We start from the raw sequence: 12,781 nt of genomic DNA, 5'->3' as shown, positions 1-12,781 counted from the left end.
ACAAAAAATATTTTTATCATCTATACGTTAATGAAAACATTTTTTGTCGAACAAAGCCATCCTCCTGAATAATGTGCGGTTCGCATGGAAACACAATACTACCAAATTGTCAACGCTAACATCGCGAATCATAAAACGATGGCCAAAGAAGACCATTTCGCAAATTCGTATAAAAATTTGTCAGGTTGGACCGTGGATCCAAAGTCGGACCATTACTCGAACCGAACCGACCAGATTAGACTCCTCCCACGGTTCGATTCGGCAGCAACCGTGTTTGTGAGTCGAACCGGAATCACAGCCGAAGGGTCTGGTAAACCGAAACCGAGCGCAAAAGCAGAAGCTGCGGAAGGAGGAGGAGGGAGGAAACGAACACCAGCCAATGGCACGTCTCCTCAACGCGCCACCGTCTTCTCCGTTCCTCTCCAACCTCGCGGCCTCCCTTCGCCTGATTCCTCCTCCCTCCGCTCGCCGGTCGCTTCAATTCAAGGTGAGAAGCGGGACGACGACTTCTTCGCCAGTTCAAATTCCTGTTTTTTCATTTTTTTTCCTACTCTTTCCCGTTCCTCGCGAATTGCTGAGAATCGTGCTGTGGAGGGGTTGGAGCTCAGAGCTGTTCGTGGTTCAGGTGAAGTGCTCGTCGTCCGGAGAGAGCCGGGAGCCAGAACCAGAGGCCGGAGCGTCGTCGCCGCCGTCTTCCGCTACTGCCGATGCAGATGCGGATGCAGATGCAGGTGCTACTTCGTCGTCGTCGAGCGGCTTGACTTACAAGCTGTGCGCGGGGATTGGGGGCGCAGGGTTCTGCAAGACTGCGAACTTGACGTATCTGAAGCTCACGAACTCGGACGCGTTTTGCCCCATCGGCGGCGGCAGCTGCGGCGACGTGCTCAACAGTGATTATGCTTCGGTTTTTGGTATTCTGCTCAGTCTCCACTTTTTGATCCGTGTAGTAACGTTCTACTGCTCAATTTAGCAATAGCCTTGTTTTTTTCCTTAATTTTCTTGCAATGAAGTGCGGTGGATTTCCAGAAACTTGTGTGACTTTAGTGTCCAAAGTGTGAACCATAGAGAAAACCCTTTTCCCAATTGCTTTGCTTTGTTTGCTTGTCGATTTTGGCGGAAAATTTGAGAGAAGGGAGCACTAGATGAATCTCTTCGCTGTTTAGCATATGCTTTTGCTGCTTAGGCATCATGATCATTTTGCAATGTGAAGTTGAAGCAATCTTACATCTATCACTTCTTCGACTTGATATATGCTGGCTTTTGGCATGTGGGTATGGGATTTAACTTTCGCATGGATGCCCCCGACTGGGTTTGCTGGCGCTATGATTTAGTTATTGAATTGAATAATATCTGACTGCATCCGTTCTCGTGCATTCAGACAAATAAATCTGCATACCAGGAATGCATCTAAATCTTCTCGTGGAATTGTATGGGAAGCAGATTGTGATCATGATATATTCGCCTTGACAGGCATTCCTCTTCCGTTGATTGGAATGATCTTATATGGAACTGTCGCTGCTCTTGGTTTGAGGTTGAGCGGAAAAGATTTGCCTTTTGGACTTGGGGAATCTAATGGCCGTTTGGTTTTACTTGGGATTGTTGAAAAAGAACAAGCAGCAAGTATGGTTTAATAACCTCTAAAGAGAGCAAAGAGTAGAAGAGGACACACAAAAAATTACTGCTGAAAAACTCTCATACATTACATTCAACAGACCACAAGCCAATTAAATAGGCATAACATCGAAAACTACTCAGCAAGAAAATAACAACAGGATAACAATAACAAAGACCCACTAACATATCCCACTAACTAAAACGTGTAGAAACAAACCCCTACAAACTAGGACTCCACTACAACATTATTGAAGACATGTAAAACTGAAATTTGACCACTTCAACACTACTTCACGTGCTGGTGTTGTGTTTATTCAATACTCCCCCTCAACACCAGCTTCTACTCTTTTCAGCATACCGAGCTGATGACAGAAACTTTCGAACTTGTTGCTACTCAAGCTTTTTGTAAACAAATCTGCAACTTGGTTTTCTGTTTTGACATGCTCCAACTCAATTTCTTCTTGCAAGACTTTCTCTCTGATAAAATGATGATGCACCTCCACATGCTTAGTTCTTGCGTGAAAAATCGGATTCTCCACCAAACGTATTGCCGACAAGTTGTCGCAGTACAAAGAGACACCATACTCTGTTGGTTGATGCAAGTCTTTCAATAATTGCATAAGCCAAGTGCTTTCTTGAGCTGCCATCGCTGCTGCTCGGTATTCTGCTTCCGTGGTTGACAAAGACACCGTTGGTTGTCTTTTACTACACCAAGAAATTGCTCCGGACCCAAGCATGAAGACATACTCGGTAGTTGAATGCCGGGAATCATGGTCACCTGCATAGTCGGCATCACAGTAGCCAACTAGTCTGCAATCTCCACCTTTCTTGTACATAATACCATAGCCAAGCGTGCTCTTCACATATCTCAAGATTCGACGAACTGATTCCAAATGAGTCTTCTTTGGATTTTGCATGTAGCGACTCATCACACCAACTCCGAAAGAAACATCCGGTCTTGTTAAAGTTAAGTAGATAAGACTACCCACCAACTGCCGATACATAGTAGCATCTTCTAAATCTTTCCCTTCATGAGTACACATTTTGGCGTTTGGCTCCATCGGTGTCGAGATTGGCTTGCATCTAAGCATTGCAAATTTCTTCAACAAATCTTTGGAATACTTTTGCTGATGGAGAAATATTCCTTCCTGAGTATAGTCGACCTCTAAACCAAGAAAATGTTTGAGCTGTCCAAGTTCTTCATCTGAAAGCGAACTGACAAATTCTCCTTGGTTTGGAGAATTTCTTCTTCCCAATCTCTTGTGATGATTAAATCATCCATATACATCAGCAAAACAGCTAGCTTCCCTCCTTTAGCTTTGACAAACAAGCTAGAATCCGCAGATGTCACCAAATAACCACTATGAGTAAGAAATTCAGCAATCTTACCATACCAAGCCCTCGGTGCTTGTTTTAGCCCATAGAGAGCCTTTCGGAGCTTACACACATACTCAGGATGATCTTGATTCTGAAAGCCCATTGGTTGGCTGATGTAGATCTCCCGATCTAGCTCCCCATGCAAAAATGCATTTTTCACGTCCATTTGCCACAAGTTCCAACTTTTGCTTGCTGCAAGTGCCAGTAGGACTCGTACAGTTGTAAACTTCGCAACTGGACTAAACGTTTCATCATAGTCTAGTCCATATTGTTGAGAGAACCCTCGAGCTACCAGACGAGCTTTGTGCCTCTCTATTGATCCATTTGTGCGGCGCTTTATCTTGTACACCCATTTGCAAGAAATAGGCTTCACATCTCTTGGCTTTGGTATGAGCTCCCAAGTCTGATTTCGCTCTAATGCAGCAATTTCCTCTTCCATAGCCTTAATCCATTCCGAACTCTGAGACGCTTCCTCAAATGTCTCAGGCTTTTTTGCATTTGCCTCTTCTACTATGGCGACATTAGCATACTTAGGATTTGGCTTTCGGGCTCTTGTTGACCTTCTAAGTGCAGTTGGTGTACTTGCTCCACTTGGCTCATCTTCTTCGCTTGGCCTTTGGTATACACCTGTTTGCCAAGGATTTTGAGCTATGCCTTCTTCAACATCTACATCGTCGTCTGCAACCTCTGTTTCACTTGAACTCAACTGGAATTGAGAAATTTCTAACATTTCCTTAAAAACATCCGAGTCCGGTAATACTTCCTTGTTCGAGGACCACCATGAGGAAGCTTCATCAAACACCACATTCCGAGATGTGTAGCATTTCCCGGTTGTTGGATCGCAACATCGCCACCCTTTTCTTTGACTGTCGTATCCTACAAAGATACACCTAACAGCCTTTTTCTCCATCTTGCTACGTAACTGGTCAGGTACAAATACATAGCACACGCATCCAAAAACTCGAAAATGACCAACAGCAGGCTTCATGTTCCATATTTTTTCAAAAGGTGAACGAAAGCATAACCTTTGTTGAGGAAGCCTATTGGTCACAAAGGCCGCAGTCATCATCGCTTCCGCCCAAAACCGTCCCGGAACATTCTTTGAATGAAGCATACTTCGACATACTTCTGCCAGATGCCTGTTTTTCCTTTCTGACACCCCGTTTTGCTGCGGAGTGATAGCACATGTGAACTGATGGCATATTCTGCACTCCTGAAGGAAATCTGTGAACTCATTTGAGATGTACTCTCCCCCATTGTCAGTGCGTAGACAACGGACTCTTTTACCAACCTTCGCTTCCGCTACCTTCTTGAACTCTGTGAATTTTGAAAGAGTTTCAGATTTTTCCTTCATAAAGTAAACCCACAGGTACCTCGAGAAGTCGTCAATGAAGGTCACCATATACTTCATCCCACCAACGTAGGCTTGCTTAATTGGTCCAAACACATCAGAGTGTATCAACTCTAATGGTTCCTTCACTTTAAATTTGGACTCTTCATACGGCAACTGATGCGCTTTTCCATACTGACAGCCTGCACATACAGTGTCTATTCTCACTTCAAGTTGTGGAAGTCCCTTCAACATTGACTTCTTCATCATCACATCTAGCTTGGAATAGCTAACGTGACTTTGCCGCATATGCCATAAGTTTGCCGTCTCATTCCTTCTCGTCTTGTCTACATATGCGGTTTCTGCAGACATCACGTAGACAGACTCCGTTCTTCGTCCCTTCATTACCGGCTCTTCTGTAATCTCAAGGTCTCGATATATCTTCACATTTTGTGGGCCAAACAGAACAAAATGGCCAGAAGATGTTAATTGTGCTACCGAGAGAAGATCTTTTCTCATACCTGGAACATGATAGACGTTTTGGAGTGGCACCTCGGCATCGCTACATTGGGGAGAGACAGCCGTATTACCGATGTGGGCTATCGGTAACTTTGAGTTATTCGCCGTCACCACCACCCGACTTCCCTTGTACTCCGACAAGTTCTGCAACTTTTCTTTATCACCGGTCATATGGTTTGAGCAGCCCAAGTCAACGATCCAATCATTCTCATAATCGATTTGATTGAATGTTGTTGCTGTACGGGCTAGCTCCTCCTTATCTACAGCAAAGAAAGCCTCAGCATCCCATTCGTCTTCGTTTTTTGAAGTAGCAGCGTTACTCTCGATGGCCTTCTTTTTTGACCAGCAATCTTTTGCCATATGACCTTTCTTATTGCAGTTGTAGCACTTCCCTTCAAACTTTTGGCCATTGCCATGGTTCTTAGAACCTTTCCATGCACGAACGCTCCCTTCATCTTGATGACTTCTCGCCTTGTCATTGTTCTTTTTGGATCCACCATAGGCATGCCGCTTGGAATTCCACTTGCCTTTGTTGGCATAGAGTGCCTCTTCTTCATTCTTCAACGAGACTCCTCCCATTTGCTTAGCTAATGTTTCTTGACCAGCTAGCAAATTTTCGAATTCGACAAGCGACGGCTAATTTTGCCATCCTTGTATGGCAGCAACAAAACTCCTGAATTCTGGCTTCAACCATGGATGATGATCCGCTTCATCCTGGTATCGCCAATCGGAGCCTCTGGATCCAATTCAATAATCTCTCGGCATAACGTCTTCACTTTGTGGAAGTACTGAGCGACTGTCATGTTGCGTTGCGCCATCGACAACAACTCACTTTCTAAGAGTTGGAGCTTCGTATCGTTCTTCTTAGAGAATAGCTTGGCGAACGTATCCCAAGCTTCTTTGGGAGTTTCCGCATCTCGGATATGCTCCAGCACATCCTCTTCAACTGTCGTCTTCAAATTGAACATGGCTTTGCCCGCTTTAATCTTCCACTTCCGCAATGTCCCATCTTCATCTTCAGCCTCCGGTTGTCTCACATCGTTTCCATTGACAACCTCCCACAAATCCTGGCCCTGCATATAAGACATCATGCAGGTAGACCAAGAATTGTAGTTTTGGTTGCTGAGCTTCTTGATTCCGCCAACGACTTGAAGATCACCCATCTTGGCAATAGAGATGCTCACAAAATACCCAGAACCTGGCTCTGATACCAGATTGTTGAAAAAGAACAAGCGGCAAGTATGGTTCAATAACCTCTAAAGAGAGCAAAGAGTAGAAGAGGACACACACAAAAAATTGCTGCTGAAAAACTCTCGTACATTACATTCAACAGATCACAAGCCTATTAAATAGGCATAACATCGAAAACTACTCAGCAAGAAAATAACAACAGGATAACAATAACAAAGACCCACTAACATATTCCACTAACTAAAACGTGTAGAAACAAACCCCTACAAACTAGGACTCCACTACATCATTATTGAAGACATGTAAAACTGAAATTTGACCACTTCAACACTACTTCACGTGCTGGTGTTGTGTTTATTCAATAGGGATCACAACATCCATGGCAACTGCGTGCTCTTACTGTCTATTGTCGGCTTTATTGTCATTCAGTCTAGTCTTCATCACCATAAAGGTGTGCTCGCTGTATTTCCTATTTTCTTTCATGTACCGCCGATTAAGTTGGTGGTTCATGGAATAAGACCAAATGATTCTGTCAATCGCCCACTCAGGATTTTGGGTTTGAGGAGATACAAAAGACGATGGTACTACAGCTGTGCATGGTGAGCTTGGTGGTAATTACGCTGAGCACTGCATATAGCACTTCTCAATCAATCCCTTCAAGGTAACCACACATCGTCCATTAGTCTCCAGTCCATCTGCTTCATAGATACGATTTTTTTGGCTAAATTGAATGGAGCATTATTTACTCCATTGATTGTTGAGATATATTATGCTTCTTGGAAGGAGTTAAGCTTCGCTTGTGAATTTCTTCTGGAATAACCACCACATATTTTTTGAAATTAGAAGTCGCATTTACCAAATTGGTACTGGAAGGCATGCGTGCGCCTGATGCTACTTTTTCTTCTTTTCTCTATTTGAGCAGCCTTGCGGGAACGGAAATACCATTTTTCGCAACTGAGATTACAACACCATCGAGCACTTTTGCTGTTTCTCTTGCAAGGCATTTGCACTCTATAGGTGCAAAAATGTACGGTGCCTTTTGGTGCTCTCACTGTTTGGAACAAAAGCAGGTAATTGGTCCTCTTCAGTATCCATTCAATCTGTCTTATCCTATGGTACCGTGGTGTGGTCATTAGAGAAACTCGAGTGCACATCTTCTTTAAATTGATATCACTCAGAATGTCTGAAGTTTGGAATCTAGGTTAGAACTATACTTTTTGCAATTTATAGAAGAGGATTTACTTTACAGAAATATGTTCTGTCTAATTGTCAGCGAGTGGAGCAAAGAGAAGTAGAAGAGAGGCGCTTCTCTTTGTTTGTTAGTGAACATGCGGTTGTGACCAGCTATGAACTTAGTCATAGCCGACATAATGCTAATGAAATTTTCAGTGAGGCAAGCTTACTCATTAACAATTTGCATTCAGATGTTTGGACATGAGGCAGCAAAGATATTGGACTATGTGGAATGCTTTCCTGATGAATACAAGAAAGGAACTAAAATAGCCAAGCAATGTGCTGATGTTGGAATAGAAGGCTTCCCTACATGGCTGATAAATGGCGAGGTATGGGGATTTCGTCATTTCAGGTTTTCTGGCTTGTCCTAGAGAGAGAATGGCTTTGTTCCTAGTCAAAAACTATTTCCAGTCTGCTTTTACTCAATTACAAAATGATGAAAGGGGCCAAGATTGCTTTCTTTTATCTTGCTGCAATGCATTTGGAGTTGATGCTTCTCGTCTGGGGAAAAAAATGAGTTCTCACCGAAGCGCATTCATTGCAGGTTTTGAGTGGAGAGCAAGAATTGTCAGAGCTTGCCCGGGCGTCTGGATTTGAATCTAACGAGCTTAGTGGACTTAGTTAGATGCTCTTCATTGCTGTGATCTGCATGACTTCTATTTTCCAAGCCGTTCAAGTATTACACGGGCACACATTACACAGTCTGAAATGGGACTTACTCTTTTACTCGTTGCTTTACAAATCATTGGGCACCAGAAAAGCCCTTTTCTTTTTTCTTTTTCGGATTGGGGATAGGGTTATGGAGAAATTGTAACGATTATCTCGAAATATCTGTTGTCACTTTAGATTACTAATGTATCTATCTTTTTCTGTACATATTGGTGCGATGTCTCATGAGAGAATTGTATATTGTTCGGTCCATTGATATGTTTTGATGCAACATACCGCGTGGATAAATAATTATATATTTGGACAATAAGATAGCAATCCTACAAACCAAGGTCCCAGAATTGCAATTCTAATATGTAGGAACATCCTATGTCAAACTACAATTGACAATATTATCACCTCATATTGCAAATAAATCTGAAATTTGACAAATTTATTATCCCATACCAATTTTACTAAAACAAAAAGCGGGCTCAAAAATCTTGGAACTATAAATTGTAGGGCTTTACCCCATGGGGAGCCCTTCCAGAAATTCTCGATGGCCTGAGCTCAAGCTCAGGCCGAAGAGGGGGTTTGGAAATAGTTTTCAACCAGCAATAGACGCGCCTCGTTTAGTACCTCACTAGCTGCGTCATTGCCCCAAGCGCAAAGATACTTAGCCGTTGACGAAAACCTTGCTCTTGTACAACTGATTAGACATTTCCTTGTTCCTACGTGTCTGATGTGGGACAATTTTTCATGCCACTTCCTACCCAGACTTCTTATTGGCTGCTGAGGCTGACCACAAAGTCATCACCCACTCCCTGCACTCCTCTCTCTCTTCAGACATTTTCCTGCTACTAACTTGACAACACCGCTAAATCTTCACACGGTTGTGTTGGCACCATCAGGACCAAAAAACCAATCGAAGCTATGGAAAAGATGAAAGTCAAACGTGAGGCACTGCCTCTAGAAAATCCAATGTTCACGATGCTCGAAAGCATATGCACGAGATGAAGAAGATTTTCGACACAGTCCGCTATGCCATAACCAGAAAATCTCCGCCCGATTCTGCTTTCACGTGTGTGCCTGGAACTGACCAGGATGAGGTCGACAAAGACGGTAACGGTACATGGCATGGCGGGAGCATAGAGTAGTTGGGCAAACTCAGGCAGACTGCATTGTCCCTTCAAAACTCAGCTTAAATGACAAAAGAAAGAGAACCCATCTGATTATAATGGACACGGTATTGGATCATGGTTGCATGAGAACTCTCCTGTAGAGAAGTGCAAAAGATACAGAGGCAACAACTATCATTTCAGCATATATCCTGCAACAGGTTCTATCCACGAGCATCGCCATTAAACATGATTATCCATCAACTCATGCCTCAACTCATTCATCAAGATAACACGGCATTCTATCAGAAGGCAAAACAAACATGTGAGCGCGCGCAAACACACACATTCACAGTCAACAGTGATCCATGCACAACGGTGCACACTCATGCCCTCACGAGCACACAAGTATGTGATCATCAAGGTTGTATGCAGATGCAAGTTTGAAAAGAATAAAACTCTTTGGTCTCTCTCTCTCTTCAACTAAGCAATTACAGACCAGTTCTCATTGTACCTCATCCAAATCACGAAGCTCTCCTCTGAATTAACTAGAATAGCGGCTCCTCAAGCGAGGAAGGACTTAGGTCGAACCCATTTGGGGCGATCCAAGCTGGTGGCGGCCACAGGATCCTCAAGTGATCAGGCGAATATGATGCCCTCTTGATGCTGCCATCCTCCATATTGAAGACTTGAACTTTTCCCCCTCGAGTCGCGTTAATCTCAGTGAAATATATGCAGTTCCCCTTGCATCGTCCGAATCCTTTCACCGACACTGAGAAGCAACTGTGATCGCCCAGAAAGAGAGCAACATCACCGAGGTTCCTTATCTCATCCCATTTTCCCCATTCTTGATTCAGCCGATAAACCTTAAAACCAGCAGCCTCCCTCACAGCGCCTGCCCGAATCCTACCGATTGTACTAAACTCATTGCAATATCGATCCACCACGTAGAGATCTCCGCCCGACTCCACCAGATGCTTCCAGTCCCCACCATTGCCGTTACCGCAAACAGGAGGTGAGAACTGCACCATCTTAAAAGAAGGATTGATCCATGACACGGTGCCGAACCTATCAACAACATAAAACTGCCCTTTGTAAGCAATGAGATCGTCGTATGGGCTGTTCGGATTGTCCATCGCATTCCAATCCTCGTCCCCATGTTTCCAACACTTCAATCTCCCTCTCCCGAAGATCCCGACGACCGAAGTCTCCTCTAGAGCAGCCCATGGAGAATCCGGAAGCATGATCACCTTCCTTGCGGCCCCAGGATAACATGCTCCTTTCTTGCCTATGAGATAACGTTCTACAAAAATCTCAGTGACCCTATAATCCATAGTACACAAAACCTCAGGAAAGGTCCCACCTTTGAAGATGGGTCGGCTCGAGAGCAGATTGGAGAGCTGAACCCGGCCTCGACCACTTAGGTCCTTATCTTCTGTGATCTTGATCAACCAACCCTCATGAGACGGAGGACACTGCGAGTCCTTCGGAGATGTTGGTGGCAGCTCGAGAAGATAGACCATGCACTGACTGATCAAGGTCCCTCCAATTCTGAGCTTGGACTCTGAGACTGGAGGTATGGAGGAACGCCACGGCGAGCAGACGCTGCGAAATTGATCGATGTCCACGCGGGTGTCGAGCTTTTTCCCAATCATCGACCACAACTCCGTTGGGAGTTCCGACCACGGGACTGATCTCTCCATCTCCAGACGCTTTGGTGATCGCATTGAGACGCGAGGGCAAATGAGTTTGAGATTTTGATTGCAAGACGGCAACCCGTTTGCCACCCCAATTAAATAGGTCCATGCTTTTCAATTGTAACGACATTTTCCCCGCAAATTTTCAGACAAAGTAGCTAGACAGCAATGTTGTTTTTTTTCCTCTGCATTTCGTTATTCATGTGATTTGACCACGTAACTTTTTTTTTTCATTCGCAATCGGAGTCCTGTCAGCCACCTATTTGAATTCAGAGTGGTGATGCCACTCCACACTCTTTGGAACCTTTAATACATTTGATTTGACCGAGAGCAAAACGCAATAGAAGGATGGAAAATTAAGCGAAAATATAGCCTCGCCACCGCAATATGTATATAACACAAGAATATCCTTAATGAAGAAATCCAATTGAGAAAACCAAATGATCTTTCACATATACTCGACGAACAAAGATGGAAAAAGATCATAGCTAACCTTATCATTAGTGAGAAGTTGATGACGAGAACACCTAATCTAGCTTTCTGCATCCAAAGAGCAAAATCAACATTAAGTAATCTGCAATTTCGGCTTAAGGCAGAGCTTACCATCTATGGCATATCCAAATCCTACGGTACCAATTGGACAAGACAGACCTTATCATTTATAGCATATCTAAATCCCGATTGGACATCCCCATTTAATAGGGGATGTTAAAATGCACGTGTAAGTAAAATTGGTGTGGTATAGAGTAGTTTATCTATACTAAGTTAGAGCACTGGTTCAGGAACATCTTTTGGAATCGGAAATGTTCGGGCAAAAGCACATACGATTAGCAGCATCTCCGTGGACACATCACCAACTCAAATGTCAAATTGCTGTCTTCATGTTTGTCCAACATGTAATTTAAGAACATATCAATGGACCGAAAAATGTGCAATTCTCTCGTGGAGACATTGCATTAAATATGTACAGAAAACGATAGGGACATTAATAATCTAAAATGACAATTGATACTCGAACGGTTTTGGAAAATGGAAGTTATGCAGATCACTGTGACGAAGCATCTCAACTAAGTCCACTAAGCTTGTTAGATTCGAATCCAGACGCCTGGGCGAGCTCCGACAATTCTTGCTCTCCGCTCAAAACTTGCCGAATCGCAAAAACTTGCCGAATGCGATTCGGCGAGAAATCTTTTTTTACCCAGAAGAGAAGCATCAACTCTCAATGCTTTGCAGCAAATTAAAAGAAGGTAATTTTGGCCCCTTTCGGCATTTTATCATTGATGGATCATGCCATCATCAACTATAACAGAAACAAAAGCAATGCCCAGAAATGCTGGTGAGTATCGGAATTAAGGCAGACTAGGAAGAAAGCCATTCTCTCTCTAGGACGAGCCAAAATACCTGAAATGAGGAAATCCCCATACCTCACCATTTATCAGCCATGTAGGGAAGCCTTCTATACCAACATTAGCACATTGCTTGGCTATTTTAGTTCCTTTCTTGTATCAATCAGGAAAGCATTCCTCATAGTCCAATATCTTTGCTGCCTCATGCCCAAACATATTAATGCGAATCTGTTGAGGAGTAATCTTTGCTTTACCGACAATTTCATTAGCATTGTGTCGGCTATGACTAAGTTCATAGCTGGTCACAACAGCATGTTCACTAACAAAAAAAGAGAAGCTCCTCTATTCTACTTCTCCATGATCCACTCAAAAGCCAAACCGACAATAAGATAGACGGTACACGTTTCTATAAAGTATATCCTCTTCTACAATTTGCAAAGACTATTAGTTCTAACCTATATTCTGAACTTCAGACGTTCTATGTCAGATCAATTTGAAGAAGATGCGCACTCGAGTTTCTCTAATGCCCACGCCACGATTCCATAGGATAAGACAGATTAAATAGACACTGAAGAGGACCAGTCACCTGCTTTTGTTCCAAATAGTGAGAGCACCAAAAAGCACCATACATTTTTGCACCCATAGGGTGCAAATGCCTTTGCAAGAGAAGCAGCAAATGTGCTCGATGGCATTGTAATCTCGGTTTTG

General features: G+C 43.4%; 4 protein-coding genes and 1 non-coding gene across 5 annotated transcripts; 2 read left to right on the top strand and 3 right to left on the bottom strand.

Moving 5' to 3' along the window:
• The first annotated feature begins 325 nt into the window (after positions 1-325).
• On the top strand, positions 326-1,631 carry LOC130140660 (thiol-disulfide oxidoreductase LTO1-like). The gene is made up of 3 exons (XM_056320590.1): positions 326-487; positions 626-911; positions 1,471-1,631. Exons 1-3 carry the CDS (start codon positions 380-382, stop codon positions 1,629-1,631), a joined length of 555 nt encoding a protein of 184 aa, XP_056176565.1. The 5' UTR covers positions 326-379.
• A 297-nt stretch (positions 1,632-1,928) lies between these two features.
• LOC130140658 (secreted RxLR effector protein 161-like) lies at positions 1,929-2,675 on the bottom strand. The gene has a single exon (XM_056320589.1). The coding sequence runs from the start codon at positions 2,673-2,675 to the stop codon at positions 1,929-1,931; it is 747 nt and encodes a 248-aa protein (XP_056176564.1).
• Positions 2,676-6,403: 3,728 nt separating this feature from the next.
• LOC115683650 (thiol-disulfide oxidoreductase LTO1-like) lies at positions 6,404-8,166 on the top strand. The gene is made up of 5 exons (XM_030608206.2): positions 6,404-6,482; positions 6,580-6,692; positions 6,954-7,101; positions 7,456-7,593; positions 7,809-8,166. Exons 1-5 carry the CDS (start codon positions 6,411-6,413, stop codon positions 7,887-7,889), a joined length of 552 nt encoding a protein of 183 aa, XP_030464066.2. The 5' UTR covers positions 6,404-6,410; the 3' UTR covers positions 7,890-8,166.
• Positions 8,167-8,434: 268 nt separating this feature from the next.
• LOC115683748 (U4 spliceosomal RNA) lies at positions 8,435-8,586 on the bottom strand. The gene has a single exon (XR_004006044.1). It is a non-coding gene; the product is annotated as a U4 spliceosomal RNA (small nuclear RNA).
• Positions 8,587-9,539: 953 nt separating this feature from the next.
• LOC115683600 (F-box protein At2g26160-like) lies at positions 9,540-10,772 on the bottom strand. The gene has a single exon (XM_030608144.2). It carries the CDS (start codon positions 10,755-10,757, stop codon positions 9,579-9,581), a length of 1,179 nt encoding a protein of 392 aa, XP_030464004.1. The 5' UTR covers positions 10,758-10,772; the 3' UTR covers positions 9,540-9,578.
• Positions 10,773-12,781: the final 2,009 nt, after the last annotated feature.

The sequence above is a fragment of the Syzygium oleosum genome, unplaced genomic scaffold (genome assembly GCF_021117445.2).
Source record: "Syzygium oleosum isolate NSW1041296 unplaced genomic scaffold, Sole_v2.1 Sole_v2.20, whole genome shotgun sequence".
NCBI classification, from domain to species: domain Eukaryota; kingdom Viridiplantae; phylum Streptophyta; class Magnoliopsida; order Myrtales; family Myrtaceae; genus Syzygium; species Syzygium oleosum.
This window is presented reverse-complemented; position numbering and strand designations above follow the sequence as displayed.